This window comes from Rhagoletis zephyria, unplaced genomic scaffold (assembly GCF_001687245.7).
Source record: "Rhagoletis zephyria isolate East Lansing unplaced genomic scaffold, Rhagoletis_zephyria_1.1 Rzeph_scaffold_00235, whole genome shotgun sequence".
Taxonomy (NCBI): Eukaryota; Metazoa; Arthropoda; class Insecta; order Diptera; family Tephritidae; genus Rhagoletis; species Rhagoletis zephyria.
Window position 1 is genome coordinate 316,055 of NW_016157319.1, and position 16,939 is coordinate 332,993.

Consider the following 16,939-nt stretch of genomic DNA (forward strand, 5'->3'; position numbering starts at 1 on the left):
TGATTGGAAAACCAATCTTTTTTTCGAGTCTTACCTTCGATAACGAATGTGCAATAGGTTAGTATTCGATTCGAGAACTAAGGCATTCTCCAGCAAAACGGCACCTTCGTTATCCAATGTATTTTCCCTTCATTATGAATACGAAATCCAGCCCATTATCGAATTGAAATTTTATTGTGAGAGAGCGATTGTCTTATATTTTCCTTCGAGAATGAGCTGGATTTCACTTTCTCTCTTGTTACTATGGTTTTAATTTTTTTTCGAACCCATTTCGAGTGTATTTCAAATTTACTCTGAACGTTGGAAAACCAAGGTTGGTTATGAGTTCGTTCTCAGTTCGATATGCACATTGGATATCGAAGGTACTTTTCGAACGTTCAACCAAAATGTTTATAGGGAATTTAATTTTTAAATTTACTAACAAACTCACACTCACATTTTCATTTTCAATCTCAACCAACAACAATTTTGAACAATTTAAATTTTTTATTTTCACTTTTATATGATTTTAAAATGTTGGCAAACTTCAAAAAAAAAAAATCATGGCCGACAACTTGAGAGAACGGTTCTACCTTGCTATGTTTTTATCATGGTTTTCTTTAACCTACTGTCGTTTTTGCAAATAAAATTTTAAAATTTATGTTCCTGCTTAGCGCTATAGCTACTGCCTTCTTCGATAAGACATTTTTTTGTAATTTGTACACCATCTGGAAAAGAGGCGGCTAGTGTATGACTCCTATTGCGTAACTTTTTTTTTTATGGAAATTATTCTTAAAAATTATATGCATGTACATATCGTTAGCTTAATTCACAAATGCCAACCAATAAATTTTTTATTTTACTGGAGAAGCAAAAGCATTATAAAAAAGAGTATAAAAAATAGGTAGGGCTTTTTAAAAGGTGGCATGTAACTACGTTGTTTTTGGTATTAGCACTTTAAAACTTTCATTGAAGGTGTATTTTAATACATCCTACCAAAATCTGTAAAAAACGCAGTTTCGAAAAAGAGTTGGTTAGGAACTTTCGTGAATTAAGGTAACAATATGTACTTTACGCATGTATGTGAAATAAAAATGTTTTTCATAAACTTCACATCTGTGTCATATCAGAAAAAAAATAATAATTTTTAGCCTTTTTTTCGTCCGTCAGTTATTAACTTACACTTTTTTAAACCCTTTGCCAATATAAATACTTTGAATGTTGGAAAAATAAGGTTGGTTATAATATCGTTTTCAGTACAATATTCATATTGACTATCGAAGGTAATTTTCGAACGTTCGCCGTAATGGAATGTGACTATGAAATTGGGTAATTAAGTTGATTTTAAAATTATTAATATTCACAACTTTATTATTGTAATTGCCAAAAAAATTTAATATCTAAATAGTTTATGTAGTCAAGTAAGCGCATTTACTCATACAAACCCATAAATAATTTTTTCTTTTTCACTGTTTTGAATTTATCGAATATTTAACTAAACATATTTTTAGGCGTTTTTACTTTCTCATGCCGTACAAAATCTACTTCATACTAATACTACATACATATTTCAAATTAAGAACATACTATTTTTTCCCCTGGCCATATTCAGCATGATTGTCATTTTTGTGCTCCTTCTCCATTTGGCCATCAACATCCGGCTCATCTTGCTTTTCCCTCTCCAACAATTCTCTACTGCTACTTCTTGTCAACATTTGTGTTGTTTTTTGTATGGTTTCAATTTTCTGTTGCAAATATTCCTTTCTACGTTCTTCGGCCTTCTCGAGTTTCTCCTCTAAATTTTGTAAATTAACAGCGGTCGCTTCATTTTCTGCCGCTTGCTCTATTAGCTCTTGTATACGCTTGGGCGGTTGTTTTTTCACAGTCGCTGCGAGTAAATCCTTTGCTTCTGGCGCATCAGCGGTGTACACTTTTGTTTCGACCGCGTCGTTCAGTGGTATGATGAATGCTTCTGAAGCGGCTGTGGTAGGTGGGTGAAAGTCAAATTTAACGATTTAGTTTCACTTTTTGCATCATAAGGAGTTAAAAATATTTAAAAATGGTAGGGGTACTCTCTTAAGCTTAGTATACAGCTTTCAAGAAAAAGGAATAATTCGTATAAAATGACGTCGAATAAATTTAAAAGAAATTATCAGAATCAGTTAGAATCAGTTTACACCTCGCAAGAAAAAAATGCTCGTGTATATACAGTGGCGTTCACCTAAATAGCACACTTTTAATTATCACAATATTCACAATGTTTTACGTGATCGATTTTTTTTTTGTTAATTTTTATAAAAATATAGTAGATTCTATAACATAAACCTTATAAGTCAAAGTTTAAAAGTTTGTGCACAGTTCAGGAGAATTTAACAAATGTCATCAAAATTTAAAATTTTTTTTTTAAGTATTTTTAGAAATATGTTGTATGTAGTTTTGTAGCCCATTTTATTTTAGTATAATTATCTGCAGGTTTGAAAATTCTAAAAAATCCCTATGATTTTTGAGGTTTTTTTGTCGAAGGTGTTGCGCATTTTCTCCCATATAACGTATGAACAAAATCTATTTTATTTTATTTATATAGAAGAAAATACGCAACACCCTCGACAAAAAAAATCTCAAAAATGCACGAGATTTTTCAGAATTTTCAAACCTGCACTGTATACCCAATATGTTTCTAAAAATTCCTAAAAAAAAAATTTGAAAATGTTAAAATTTTTTTGAAATTTGTTAATTTTCCTGAACTGTTCCTAAAAATTCTGAAAAAGAGTTGAAAATTTAGATGCAGTTTTTTTGATATTCGTAAAATTTTTCTGAACTGTGCACGAAGTTTAAAACTGTGACTTATGTATGTGGTTTATGTTATAGAATCTACTATAATTTTGTAAAAAAAACTTACGAAAAAATGTATCACGTAAATCATTGTAAATATTGTAAAAAATTAAAGTGTGCTATTTAGGTGAGCGCCACTATACATATGTATTTCTTCAAGAAAAATTACTAAAAAAGCTCACAAACTTGAGATTTTTCATACAGTGCAATGACACAAAAAACGCTGAGACACGTAAACTTAATTTTGGGTCGTAGATCATGGGTCTGTATACCGGTTTTCCAGATCGGGTCGTTTTCCCAAGAAATTTTAATAAAAAAATAATAATAAACTTTAATAAAAAAAATAAAATTGTAATTCTTTCATTTGTATTAAAGCCCGTTCTTTTGCTAAAAATCAAGCTACTAATGATAAAATTCGATAGATAAACAACTTTTAAATGGTCATATGAAAATGTGCAATAATTTTTTGTATGAAATAGAAGCAGGAAATAATGTTACTAATACGCCATAGCGTACGTGGCCGTACTCGTACATACTCATACGTGGCGTATGAGTAGCATTTTCCATGTTAAAGTTTGAATTTTTCTTCGTTCGCAATGCAAATTTAAAACGAAAATATCTTGAAAAAATTACTTGATCTTGAAAAACTCCGTAATTTATAACCCAAAAGTAAGTTCACGTTGTTCGGCGATTTTTGCGTGCCCATTATGAAATTTAAAAAAATTGTCTTTACGGAAACTTTTTCTAGTAGGTTTAAGTACTATATGTATGTAGCTAGATTTCTTACGTTTATGTATTTACTTACGATATTTGTTTGCCTCCATATCTTCAATCTTTGCCTTGTCACACATATTTGAACTGCCCTTGTTGTCGTTAACTTTGTTAGCTGAAAGCGTTCCTTCTTTGTTTGTATCCAAGACAGTTGGCGCAGAAGTTGAACAGCCCATATTCAAAAGCGCTTATACGCTTTTTTTTTGGGGGGTAAGCGTTTTTTGTCCGCCTTGTAATCGTATCTTTTTCTTCACTTAGTATATATAAACGTTTTTCTAATCACTATTCGAATTGTAAAGTTCAAATGTAGCCACATCTACTTAATACACACATACATATGTATCTGTTACTATTTGATATAATTTCCCGTTGTCAATCGATTTCTGATAAGTGTCCATTGCAATCAAAACTATGACAATTTCCTGTAGATTAAACTTGCATACATGCGTTTTAAATACATACATACGTACAATGGTATGCATATCCTACGTACATACATATGTATTTAAACCCGTTCGTCCTTCACAGTCAGTCGCACGTTACACTTTGAAAGCATTCAATGGCATCTTGTGATTGCTATACTTACTATGTACTGTCAAAGACATGTATGTATGATTCAATTTCCGTCAACAGGAACATTTGTCTGCAGTTTGCGGTTACGACTACTCGAATGAGAAGTTAGCCACAAAATCAATGCCACCGTAGGACGCGCTTGTCACTCGGAAAAGACAAAAGAGTGAATTCCATGAATTTTGCAAAACATACCTGCATATGTACTTATGTACACGAATGCATGTACATACATATGTACGGATTTGTATGCATGTAAGGTTGTACCCATACAATTTGTGCTATTAACTTATATTCCGTATGCACATTGGGCTAATGCATTTTTACATGCCAATGCTATGTATGTATGTATACACTTGTATTTGTGTTATCTGTATAGCGTGTTATATTGCATATGATATGAACATTGTTATTATTGTCCAATTTCTGTTAAATTATATGTGTGCTTTTTCAACTGCATATGTATGCAATTGTATGTACCGCCGTACAAAGTGTAAAAATCGCGCACGCTTGACATTAGGTGCGTTCGTTTAAAATCTCCAACAGAAACCAACCAACTGCCAAATTCCGGCGAAATGTCATCTGTTCGCTCACAAGAGAGAAATATCCAAAATAGTACGCGAACAGAAAATTTGCAGAAACTTGCAAGTTAGACGAACAGCTGATATAATTTTTGTTTACATNGTATGTATACACTTGTATTTGTGTTATCTGTATAGCGTGTTATATTGCATATGATATGAACATTGTTATTATTGTCCAATTTCTGTTAAATTATATGTGTGCTTTTTCAACTGAATATGTATGCAATTGTATGTACCGCCGTACAAAGTGTAAAAATCGCGCACGCTTGACAATAACTGCCGCTCTACTAACGGCACTTTCCGGTTCAATCATTCGTACAGGACTACCGTCTATATGGATTCGCCTACGCCATAAATACTCGTACATGCATGTGCATGCGATTAATCGCAACAAATAAATGTTAGCTTACGTGTTGAATATAGTTAATTGAGGTGGCTGACATTAACTTTGGTCATTTATTATATATTGTATATCCTTCTATTTATTTAGTACATACATACATATCAACATACTCGTAGTATGCACGGGGCCCGTCGAGAGAGAGAGAGGGCCTCGGATTTTACGGGTCCTGTAATAATGACAGACTTATGATTTCGTTGAGTTTGTTAACTGATTTTGTATTATAGCAAAAAAAAATCATTATAGAAACAAATATTTTTCGATATATCCGCTAGAAACTGCTTCCTGGTGGTTATAGGCTTTTAAACGTTAAAGAAACGCTACATCGGAAAACTCTCAATTGATCACATTGATTTTAAATTAATACACTCTATGGTCAGGGGCCCGTGATTTTACGAGTTTTCTCTCGACGGTCCTGTATGCACTCATAAATTTGTGGACTTATATGTACTACATACATAATTACATATGTGCTTTTTATAACACGGTAAACAAATGTTTTTATTAGGGACGGAAAATAATAATTTTTTTTTAGTTCTAACTAGGGCTGTGCGATTATTCGATTACTCGAGCAAGTTGGTTAATCAATTATTCGATTAATCAATTACTCGAGTAATCAAGATTTTGATTACTCAAAACGATGATTAATCGAGTTACTTGAACTTTGGAAAATGCTTATTTTCTTTTTTACATTCTGTATATGAAAAAAAATTTTTGTTTTAATTTTTGAAAACAGAAACGTTGGTTTCAAAGTATCAAGGAACTTTAACTACTTTATACATATGTAAAGAGTTGAAATGTTGATTACTCATTTTACTCAACATGTTGATTAATCGTAAAGCAAATTACTCAAATATTTTTGTTTTTGGTTAATCAAAAACCTTGATTACTCGAGTAACTGAACTTTTGAGTAATCATAATTTCCAATTAATCGAATAATTGAGTTATTTACTTTATGATTAATTAAAATTTTGAGTAATCAATTAATCGCACAGCCCTAGTTCTAACCGAAAAAATATCCAAGTTGTAATCGTCGTAAAACAATTTTAACTATTCTCACGTATTTATGTTCATACGTCCTACTGCAATTTACAATGATTTTTATTTTTCGAGTTTAACCAATAAAATTCAAAAATAATTATTAATATTTGAGTTTTAATTGTTCGCTCAAAGATAATTATTATTAATACATGATTTGAATTTTTTCGATCAATAACAATGATGATTTTATGATTTTTATTTTTTCGCTCAAAGATAATAATTATTGAGTTTGATTTTTTCACTCAAGAATAATGATCATTCAAAAAACTCAAAGCTATACCAGTGTGATTTCTGTCGTATCCTTTTCAGAGATAGTGACACCCTAATAAAAGGAATAAGTCCCAAAGTTTTCAGGTCAAAATTTCAGTAAGTTCCGTCTGCATGGGTTTTTCAATTTTATAAATAATCATTATATTTAAGTGGAAAAATAAAACTCAATAATAATTATTATCTCTGAGCGGACAAATAAATCATTATTATCATTATATCGAAAGAAATAAAAAACAAGTAATAATACTTTCCGTTGAGCAAAAAAAGTTAAATCAATAATAATTATTATTTTTGAGCGAAAAAATAAAAATCATAAAATAATGATTAAATGCTGATTTAAATTATTTTACTCATAATGATTACCGACCCTGGTTTTTATACATACATACATATAATTTTGTTGAACAACAATGCGAATACATGTGTAGAGGATGCAATTTTTCACACAATTTAGATAAGTAATTATCTCAATTTTATTAATTGAGGTATTAAAAAATACTCAATAGCTAGATGACGTATTTTCTTTGTAGTCCTACGAATAAAAAATAACACTGTAGGGCATACTAAATATATGCCGGACACTTGTACCTTACGGCATATATTTAGTACCGCGCCTGGATTTTCGCTGGCGGTCTTGTGCTTTGACGATGATAACAAAAAAAAGATAAATTCAACTCCCCTAAAATAGGGTAGAGCAAAATCCTTTGCCGCTTGACTACCACATATTGATACTAATGTTGGCACTATTTTGTTGATGCCCTACAGTGTTATTTTTTATTCGTAGGACTACAAAGAAAATACGTCATCTAGCTATTGAGTATTTTTTAATACCTCAATTAATAAAATTGAGATAATTACTTATCTAAATTGTGTGAAAAATTGCATCCTCTACACATGTATTCGCATTGGAAGTCGGTTAAAAAGTACTCACTTGACTTCCAATTACTTTCGACTTCAGCACTTACGGCAAATAAATATCAGGGTTGAGCATTTTTGCACTACCACTGAATTGCACTATCACTGTATATTCAGTGATAGTTAAAATGCAGAATTCATTATCACTGAAAATTTAGTGATAGTGAAAAAAAAATTTCACTATCACTGAAGGTTTAGTGATAGTGAAAAACCAATTGCATTATCACTAAAACTTTAGTAATAGTTAGAAAAAACTCACCATCACTAAACTTTTAGTGAAACTAGCCAAGCGAAGATAGCCAATTTACATATGCAAGTGGAAAACGCTAATCCAAAGTTGCGTTATTTGTAGCTAACTTTAAAATAATAAAAACTCCAAAAAAACAAAAAAGTGTAACGCTGTTACTCTTAGGGCCTTTTTCTCAAGTAACCTGTCACTTTAAAGCTCACTTTATATTTAAAGGTTGCATTAAAATTTATAATTATGCCTAAAATAAAGGTTTTAAATTGGTTTACAACCAAGAAACATACATACGTCAAAAACCGATAATAGAAATGCTCAACTTTAGATCTAGCTTTATTTTTAATCCAACCTTTACTGTGAATTTAATATATTATCTACATATGTAAAATAATAGCCGTTTCCATGATTGCACTTAACTCAAAAACTACTGGATAGATTTCAGTCAAATTTTCAGAGATTGTACCTTGCATATATGGTCCTATTATAGGGTAGTTTAGTATAAACGAAAAAATAGTATCAAAAATTACCCTCTAAGGAAGTAAGGTTAAATCTACAACATGTACATATATTAACTTTTTTCATTTTGCTAACTCAGGTGTACAAAATTATGGAATAAATGTAATAGGCCGAAATCTGCGCAAATAATAAAAACAGTTATATCTTCGAATCTGGTTACGCCTTGCGTTACAAGATGGAACTCATTGTACGATTCGGTTCAGAAGTTAATAGAAGTCAAAAACAGATTAGGTGAACTATGCTATAAGCTGGAAATTTCTACTTTCAATGAGGAAGAAATTGAGTATTTGGAAGAATATGCAAAAGTAATGCAACCAATCGCAGAAGCTATCGACTTCCTTCAAAGAGAGCAAAATATGTTCTTTGGTTACTTTATTTCAACTTTACTGTCCATCAAAATAAAAATGCGACGTTTAGCTTCCGAAAACATGAAATATTTGACGGAAACTAATATTCAAATGCAATCAAAGCTAATGCAAAGGTTTGAAAAATATTTTAGTTTGCACTCGTGACTCTTGGGATGCAGTTATTGCAGCAATTCTCATTCCCGATATCAAACTAAAATTTTGCAAAACTTTGCTGGAAGTGCTGATATACACTCTAGAAGATGTTCGGGATAAATTTAAAGAATATGCGATGGAGTTTAAAAGACAACCGGTAGGGGAAGATAATAATTTACAGCCTTCCATAAGTGCTAATACATCATTTCTCGAATTCGATCCGGAGTCTACAGGTATTTGATTAAAAGAAACCAACCTGCAAAAGTTTTGTAAATAATTTGTTTTTTTAGATGAAAATCGGTATACATGTTGCCATGTAGGAGTGAATACGTTTATATCTACATAAATGCCTACCAAATGATATGCCTTAAATTCGTTCTTAAGTATCTATCATAAACAAATAACCTATCCAATACTTTATTTATAATAAATATATACTTTCTTATTTCATATCTATATATGTACATTAGAGTGGTCCAAATTTTGTATGCGGGAAAATTTTCATCGTAGAAAATGGGGCATCCCCTTAGTTTTTTCCTTTTTGCTATTTGTGATATTTATACCAACTTTCAATTTCAATAACCTTGAAATGCGCTACTGAATCTCTTTGAAACTGACAAAAATAATGATGGTTTTTTTATAAAAAGCTACTGTTGCCATGACAACTGAAGCTTATAATATTTTTCAGCTAATTTAATTTTGAAATGATCGCAGCGTTGATATATCGCGCGTTTAATAATATAGATATGTATCTCAGCTGGATAAAAGATAGTCGTAAATACCATTTTGGCGATTTTTAGTTTTAGCTTCAGTTGTATATTTTAAAATAAGATCTTTCGATTGGTATTTTCAATTTTTGGAAATCTACTTTAGTTTCCAAGATATTGACTGCAATTTTATCGGTAATTTAGTGCAAATTTAGTTAATAATGCAGTCATACCAAACTAATCGAGATATTTTATTAAACTTTAATCACAATTTCCCAAAACCTGCCGAAAGTAACATACGACAATCTTATGCTTCTAGAAATGTAAAGTTTACTGCGAGCACCCCCTTCGGCAAGAGGGAATATTTTGGAATGTTTTTGGACCACTCTAACACATAATAACATGAAAACGTTGCTGAAATGCAAAAAACCGTAACTAACTAAATTTTTTATTGCATAACCCGATGTGGGGACTTATAATTCGAAGAAATACATTATACTTATTCTATCAAAAAGTGAATTTTGGATTTTTAGTTAGTGACTGTTTTTTTACAGCAACGATGTGAGATAGAGCCTTTGTACGATATATACATGTGCATTCCTCATTAAAACTTATTATTTTTAGCAAAAAAAATACAAATTCTTTTATATTATTCCTAGATTGTTTCAAAGCAGTCGAATTTATGAGCTGTTACCCTTTTCCTTGCAGTAGTGTGTTTCCAACAACCTAACTGGTGCGTTTGCCCGGTCAATATGGTTAGAAAGACTCGCCGAATCGGCGCCTTGGTTCTGACACGCATTTGAAAATATCTTTTCTTAGTGAATGATTTAGAATAGGGTTGATTATGGAGTCAGGGAATTATTCTAATCATCTTGGAAGTCAAGCAACATGTTTGCCTAAACGTATTCTAACATTTTGCTTATTATCGTTTCAGAGATTTCAGACAGCTCCGCCTCTTTCAGTGAATTACAATTTCGGCACTCAGCAAAATGTCGCAAGGAGTAAGATCATACTCGTTATGAGGCGTATGATTTGACGCATATATTTCGAAACGGCGCATCCTTAATCCAAGCTGAAGCTCTGTGAATAAGTTGAGTAGAGCCATTAGGCAGGCCACGGCCAACTCCACTGTAGCATGTCACAATTAGTGGAATTTCACTCGCATCAGTTTTCAATTACGGCTCCACCAATATGAAATGTATTTTTTTTAATATTTACAAATTTAGTCCCTTTCGAACATTTCCAGACGTTGAAAAATTATGAAAATAAAGGATAAATCTGATCCACACAGCATTTTGTTTACTTTGGTTTTGTTGACATGGAACAGCTGTTCCTAGTGGTTGCATTTGCGATGCCACTGTACTAGAGTCGGTAAAGCAGTGTCATTAACCTGTAGTTAAAATGCGAAAATTTTGGGAAAATAGCGCTGCAAAATTATAAAAATTGCGCAGTTATAGGATTTTTATAACATTGAAGCGCCGCAAAAGGCTATATTAACCAAATTGAACCTGATTTTACCACATTTTGTGCTTTAAACTCACACAAATTAAATTTTTACTTTTACTGCAATCTGGCAGCACCACCAGCAAATCATGGCTGGTAATGTAGTGCCAGCAACATGCCGCTAGCAACTCGGCATCTGTAACATTATCGCGACATGCTGACCGTGCAACATTTGATGCGGCAGCCACCTGCTGGGCGGTTCTGCGCGCCTTGTGGAAATCTTGAATTCGTTAGCGGCGTTTTTTTTTCTTGCTGCTGCGGCGCTTGCGAGAAAATGAACGTGCCGGGGTTTTTGAGGATTTTTCGTGCAGATTTGAAGAAAATTAAATATTCTGATGCTTTTAAAAATAAATTCCAGATTTTTATGCTGTTTTAAAATACTTTTTATTTTAATTACATGGGAAAAAATTATTTTAGCTTGTATTTTATTTCATATGACCGAATTAATAAAGAAAATGTATATGTGGGCTCAATGCATGTACATATATACATAATATAGTTAAAATTTAGCGCCTATTTAAAGAAGTTATTCAAATTTGGAGCTCTTTTCCCTGGATACTTTGGATTTCTGCTGAGGATTTATGTGAGCAGCTGGAAATGCCTGAAATTAGTGGATTAGTGATACATATTACATACATAGAAATTTTAAAAGTTAATGAAGAATGTTAAAATTCCACTATAGAAATAAAAATGGATATGAAATTTAGGTAATCGCAGATTTAAATAACGATATTTACTTACTGAATAAACTTACTTGTTTAACAAAAGAGTTGGATTGATCTGATTAAATAAACCAAAGCCAACCAAATTGTCCTTTTGAAATTTTATTCTTGATATTCCTCGAAAAATTTAAATATTTTATTTTTAATAGAAATACATATACGAGGCGCTCACCTAAATAGCACACTTTTTTTACAAAGTTCACAATGTTTTACATTATAAATTTTTTCGTAAATTTTTTATAAAAATATATAGTAGATTCTATAACATAAACCATATAAGTCAAAATTTAAAACTTTGTGTACAGTTCAGGAAAATTTAACAAATTAAAAAAACATCAAAATTTAAAACTTCTTTTTCAGAATTTTTATAAACTGGATAGGCAGTTTGTAGCCCATTCAACTTTAGTAAGATAATGTGCAGGTTTGAAAATTCGGAAAACTCCCGTTGATTTTTGAGAATTTTTTTATCAAGGCTGTTGCTCATTTTCTCCCATATAATGCATGAACAAAATCTATCTATACTAAAATTTAATAAGCTACAAACTGCATACCCAATAAGTTTCTTAAAATTCTGGAAAAAACTTTAAAATTTTGATTACTTTTTTTTAATTTTTTAAATTTTTACACTTTGACTTACATATACGGTTTATATTATAGAATCTACTTTATTTTTATAAAAAATGAACGAAATAAATGTAACACGTAAAACTTTGTGAATATTGTAAAAAATAAGTGTGCCATTTAGGTGAGCGCCACTGTATGTACGCTAAAGACTAATATAAAATACACGAGCGCATTTTCAAACTTCGTCCTTCTAAATTTATTAGCTTAAAAAATTAAAAATCATTAAAAGGCCATTTTCAATACCTAAACATTCATTATTGTGAATCTACAAAAATATGTACATATGTATGTAGACTGCATCACCAAAAAACGTTGCAGTTTTTCGACGGGATTGCAAAATTTGTTATATTTTAAGAAGTCCACCAAAATATTTCGGAAAAATATTAAGATTTTAGTGAGCTGGACCGATTTGAAAACACCTCCAAAAATGGAGTTTTTTATGAATAAAAATAGTTTCTTAAAGAACTTTTTGAAAAAAGTCCCCTCAGATGACAAAACAGATTAAGCTTAAAAAATCTGCATAAAAATATTTAAAAATCTTTTCAACGGAATCGTAAGAACGAGATTTTTGATGCTGTTTTTTTACTTTTTTCAAAGATTGATTTACGAAAACCTTGAATAACTGGGCCAAAACTATTCTGATTCAGACTTAAGGGATCTCAGTGGAAAGATATTTTCACACTGTTTTTATTTCTGTCCAAAAAAGTCATTCGTATGCCAATTTTTTATTTTTCAAATACCAACACATTCAACTTTGAATAACATTTGTTCATCCTACCTTTCTCTGTCATCCTTTGAATGAATTTATTCGCAAAGAAATAAAAACGATGAGAAAAAACCTTTCCAATGACACCTCTTAAGTCTAAATCGGAAGAGTTTAGGTTGTATTGTTAAAGTTTTTCTTATGCCAATCTTTGAAAAAAGTTAAAAAACAGCATCAAAAATCTCATTATTACGATTCCGTTCAATTTTTTTTTATTATTTTTTTTTATATTTTTATGCAATTTTTTTGAGCTAAACCGTTTTGACATTTGAGTAGATTTTTTCAAAAAAAAAATTTAAGAAACTATTTTTATTCATATAAAATTCCATTTTTAGAGGTATTTTCAAATCGGTCCAGCTCACTTAAATCTTAATATTTTTCCGAAATATTTTGGTGGACGTCTTAAATTATAATAAATTTTATAATTCCAATGGAAAAATAGCACCGATTTTTTTTTGTATGGGGAGTGATGCAGTCTAATGTACATATATCGATTGGTTCGTGTGTTTTGCAATTTTTTGGTTTTTGTCGCGTGGTGTTATTAACAATTTTTTACATTTTCTCACACTTACAGAGTCCAGCCCCTGGCCAACACTAATTAATTGGATATTCGAGTTTTTCGGCGTTTAATTATTCGTAAAAATGCAAGTTTTAAAAATTGTTATGGCTTTTCTTTTTACAAAGTGTTCAAAGTCAAGTATTTTACCGACTTTATGTATGTTACCGCATAACTTGGAACCGATTTCGATAGTGCCTCCGAGGTGGTCCCATATTAATTTGGTTTAGATCCGCGATCATTGCATCTTGAAGAAATTAACGGTACTCCAAAATTTGTATAAAAGAATTGAAGTCGGTTGTGTTTTTTGCTTAAAAATATTACTTGTTTTTTTTAACACGTTTAGGGAATTAAAAATTGAACTTGGATTTTTTTTATATAATTATAAAACTTTGTTTTGTTTAATATTTTAAATCAATTTTTAGTACACTTATGGCCAGTTTCACGAAAGCCATATAAGTGAAAATGATTTATTTTCATTTGAATTTTATATGAAAATTGAGAGAATTGAAAAATAATAATTTTTTACTTAAGGTGTTCTTACACGATATGTANACAAGAAAAGTGTTAATAGTAGTACAAAAAAAGAAGTAAAAACAAATTATTTTTAAATTTCTAGAACAAAGGAATATGGACTATTTTTCGTTTTCATCAGGGACCGCAGATAATGATTATTATTTTTTTTTGAATTTAAACTCAAAAAATCATGCTGAAAGGGAAATGCTGCGTACATAAGAAGTAAACCAAAAAATTAATTTTTAATCGGACCACCTTCATGGGCACTGATGCCGGAAACTAATTGGGTCTGTTGGGGTCGAGTCTGGGCAGGTAGCTGTTGAAGCGGCTTAACTATCTAGACCGTCACTGAGCCCGGGTAAAGCGGGTCTCTCTTGGCAGTTGAAGCTCTGTCTCTGACACAGGTGGTGATTGTACTTCGATCATGGCATTCATAGGCCGGGAGTCGTGNATATGTACGTGCATCTGCTTTTTAAACAAACAACAGAAACGAATCTAATTTTCCTTTACACAATATGTTGACATTTCCATATGTAAAAAGTGGCATGTACACATGCAAACACATATCGTGTAAGAACACCTTTAGAAAATTCCTGGTGAAGCCGATAACAAGAAAAATGTTAATAGTACTACAAAAAAAAAGAAGTAAAAATAAATTATTTTTAAATTTCTAAAACAAAGGAATATGGACTATTTTTCGTTTTCATCAGGGACTGCAGATAATGATTATTATTTTATTTTTTAAAATAAACCAAAAAATTAATTTTTAATCGGACCACCTTCATGGGCACTGATGCCGGAAACTAATTGGGTTTGTTGGGGTCGAGTCTGGGCAGGTAGCTGTTGAAGCGGCTTCACTATCTAGACCGTCACTGAGCCCGGGTAAAGCGGGTCTCTCTTGGCAGTTGAAGCCTCTGATACAGGTGGTGATTGTACTTCGATCATGGCATTCATAGGCCGGGAGTCGTGGTAGGTTGTGACCGACTCCCTATGAATGTCGTTGATCACACTGGTCGGTTCATCCGTCAACGTTGTCGTGTCCGTTTCAGCTAAGGGGAGGCCCAGGAAGTGCGCGACTTCGACAGGGTCTGTCCATAAGGACAGGGGCGGGGTTCACGGGGCATGTGTAGAGGTGCCGAGAGACATATGGCGACTCTCCACATGCCGGGCATTGGTAGGTCGCTACGTCGTTGGGTCCAGTGGTTGGTCAATGTATGTCTGGACCGCGTCCTTGTATACGACGTGCCTGGTCAGATGATCCTCCACTAGCAAGGGTCTGTTGGGGTGTTCACTTCTGTGGCGCCACCACCAGAAACTGCTTCATACTCGTCTTCGTATTCGTATTCTTTTTCTCATACGTTTTCGTGGCCTTAATCGTACTCGTATTGGTCTTCAATTTCCTTCGTGTTCATATTTATTCTCACCTTCAGCTTCCAAATCATTCTCTTTTTCATGTTGTTGTTGGTGCAACGGCATACAAACTCACCAAAAAGTTTTGAATATTGATGCTCTTTTTCGTTGTTGTTGTTGTTGTAGCGGCTATGCTCTTTTTCGTCGTCGTAATCGCTTCCGTCTTCGCATTCGTCTCGTACTTCCTTTTTGTCTCCATTCCGTATTTTTTAAGATGTGGCATTGCAATCTAGTTTCGCCGTGCAAATTACATTAANAGGTTGTTACGTCGTTGGGTCCAGTGGTTGGTCAATGTATGTCTGGGCCGCGTCCTTGTATACGACGTGCCTGGGCAGATGATCCTCCACTAGCAAGGGTCTGTTGGGATGTTCACTTCTGTGGCGCCACCACCAGAAACTGCTTCATACTCGTCTTCCTATTCGTATTCTTTTTCTCATACGTTTTCGTGGCCTTAATCGTACTCGTATTGGTCTTCAATTTCCTTCGTGTTCATATTTATTCTCACCTTCAGCTTCCTAATCATTCTCTTTTTCATGTTGTTGTTGGTGCAACGGCATACAAACTCACCAAACAGTTTTGAGTATTGATGCTCTTTTTCGTTGTTGTTGTTGTTGTTGTAGCGGCTATGCTCTTTTCCGTCTTCGTAATCGCCTTCCGTTTTCGTATTCGTCTCGTTCTTCCTTTTTGTCTCCATCTTCGTATTAAAAAGTTCCGACGAAATGATGACCCCTTCCTCTTTTTGAATGCAGTTATAAATAAATATTATTTTCCGAGCAAAAAGTAAAACTAAAAAATGGCGATTATTTTTTGAGAAATAAATGAAAATCAGTAAATAATCATTTAAAAGTAATTTTTTAATAAAAGTTATAACCGTTACGGTCCCTGTTGTTGTTGTAACTGCACACAGATTCTCCAAAAAGCTTTTGGGGAGTGTTGCTGGAGTGAGAGTCCTTGGCCAGATATAAATATGGGTCGTTCCGGTTACGTAGACCCGTAGACCCGACTGCTGCGGGAACGCGGTCCCTGGTTTATATCAATGCAAAAGCCTTAAATAATAAATTTGAAACTTAATTTAAACAAAAACATTTATTTAAAAATAAGAAATGCTGTCAAAGCTATTCTGAACAACCCAAAAGATTCCGTATTTTTAAGATGTGGCATTGCAATCTAGTTTCGCCGTGCAAATTACATTAAAAAACTAATTCCGAAAAATTTTTACTTGGATTTCGCATTCACACGATTTCGACTTAAAAGTATAATCTTTTTCGCTATAAAATAAATAACAACATTTAGAAATATTTTGTTTGTTTGGAGATTTAAGAACTAGTGGGTAGTATTTTAAATAAATTTAGCACTCTAAAAATTTTATTTGCTTTCAGCAAAAAATAATAATAATAATAACTAAGTCTCTGAAAGAGAAAGCAACAAATTACCCGTAGTATAAATTACCAAATTAGATTGAGTTGATTAAAAATAATACCATGAAATCAGCGCCACACCTTAAAAAGCTTGGAAG

At 32.3% G+C, this 16,939-nt stretch overlaps 1 protein-coding gene across 7 annotated transcripts in view; it reads right to left on the minus strand.

The window, feature by feature from the left end:
* Positions 1 to 10,648, minus strand: part of LOC108358323 (uncharacterized) — a 26,085-nt gene extending 15,437 nt beyond the window's left edge. The window contains exons 1-3 of one of the 7 annotated variants that reach the window (XM_017609594.1): positions 10,548 to 10,648; positions 3,617 to 3,991; positions 820 to 1,960 (exon numbers count right to left, since the gene is read on the minus strand). In XM_017609594.1, the coding sequence (XP_017465083.1) occupies positions 1,566 to 1,960; positions 3,617 to 3,758 (537 nt within the window). In that variant the 5' untranslated portion in view covers positions 3,759 to 3,991; positions 10,548 to 10,648 and the 3' untranslated portion in view covers positions 820 to 1,565. Of the gene's footprint in view, positions 1 to 819; positions 1,961 to 3,616; positions 4,653 to 10,299 lie in introns of those variants that run through there. The other 6 variants (XM_017609593.1, XM_017609592.1, XM_017609591.1 and 3 more) reach the window with 6 other exon arrangements.
* Positions 10,649 to 16,939: the final 6,291 nt, after the last annotated feature.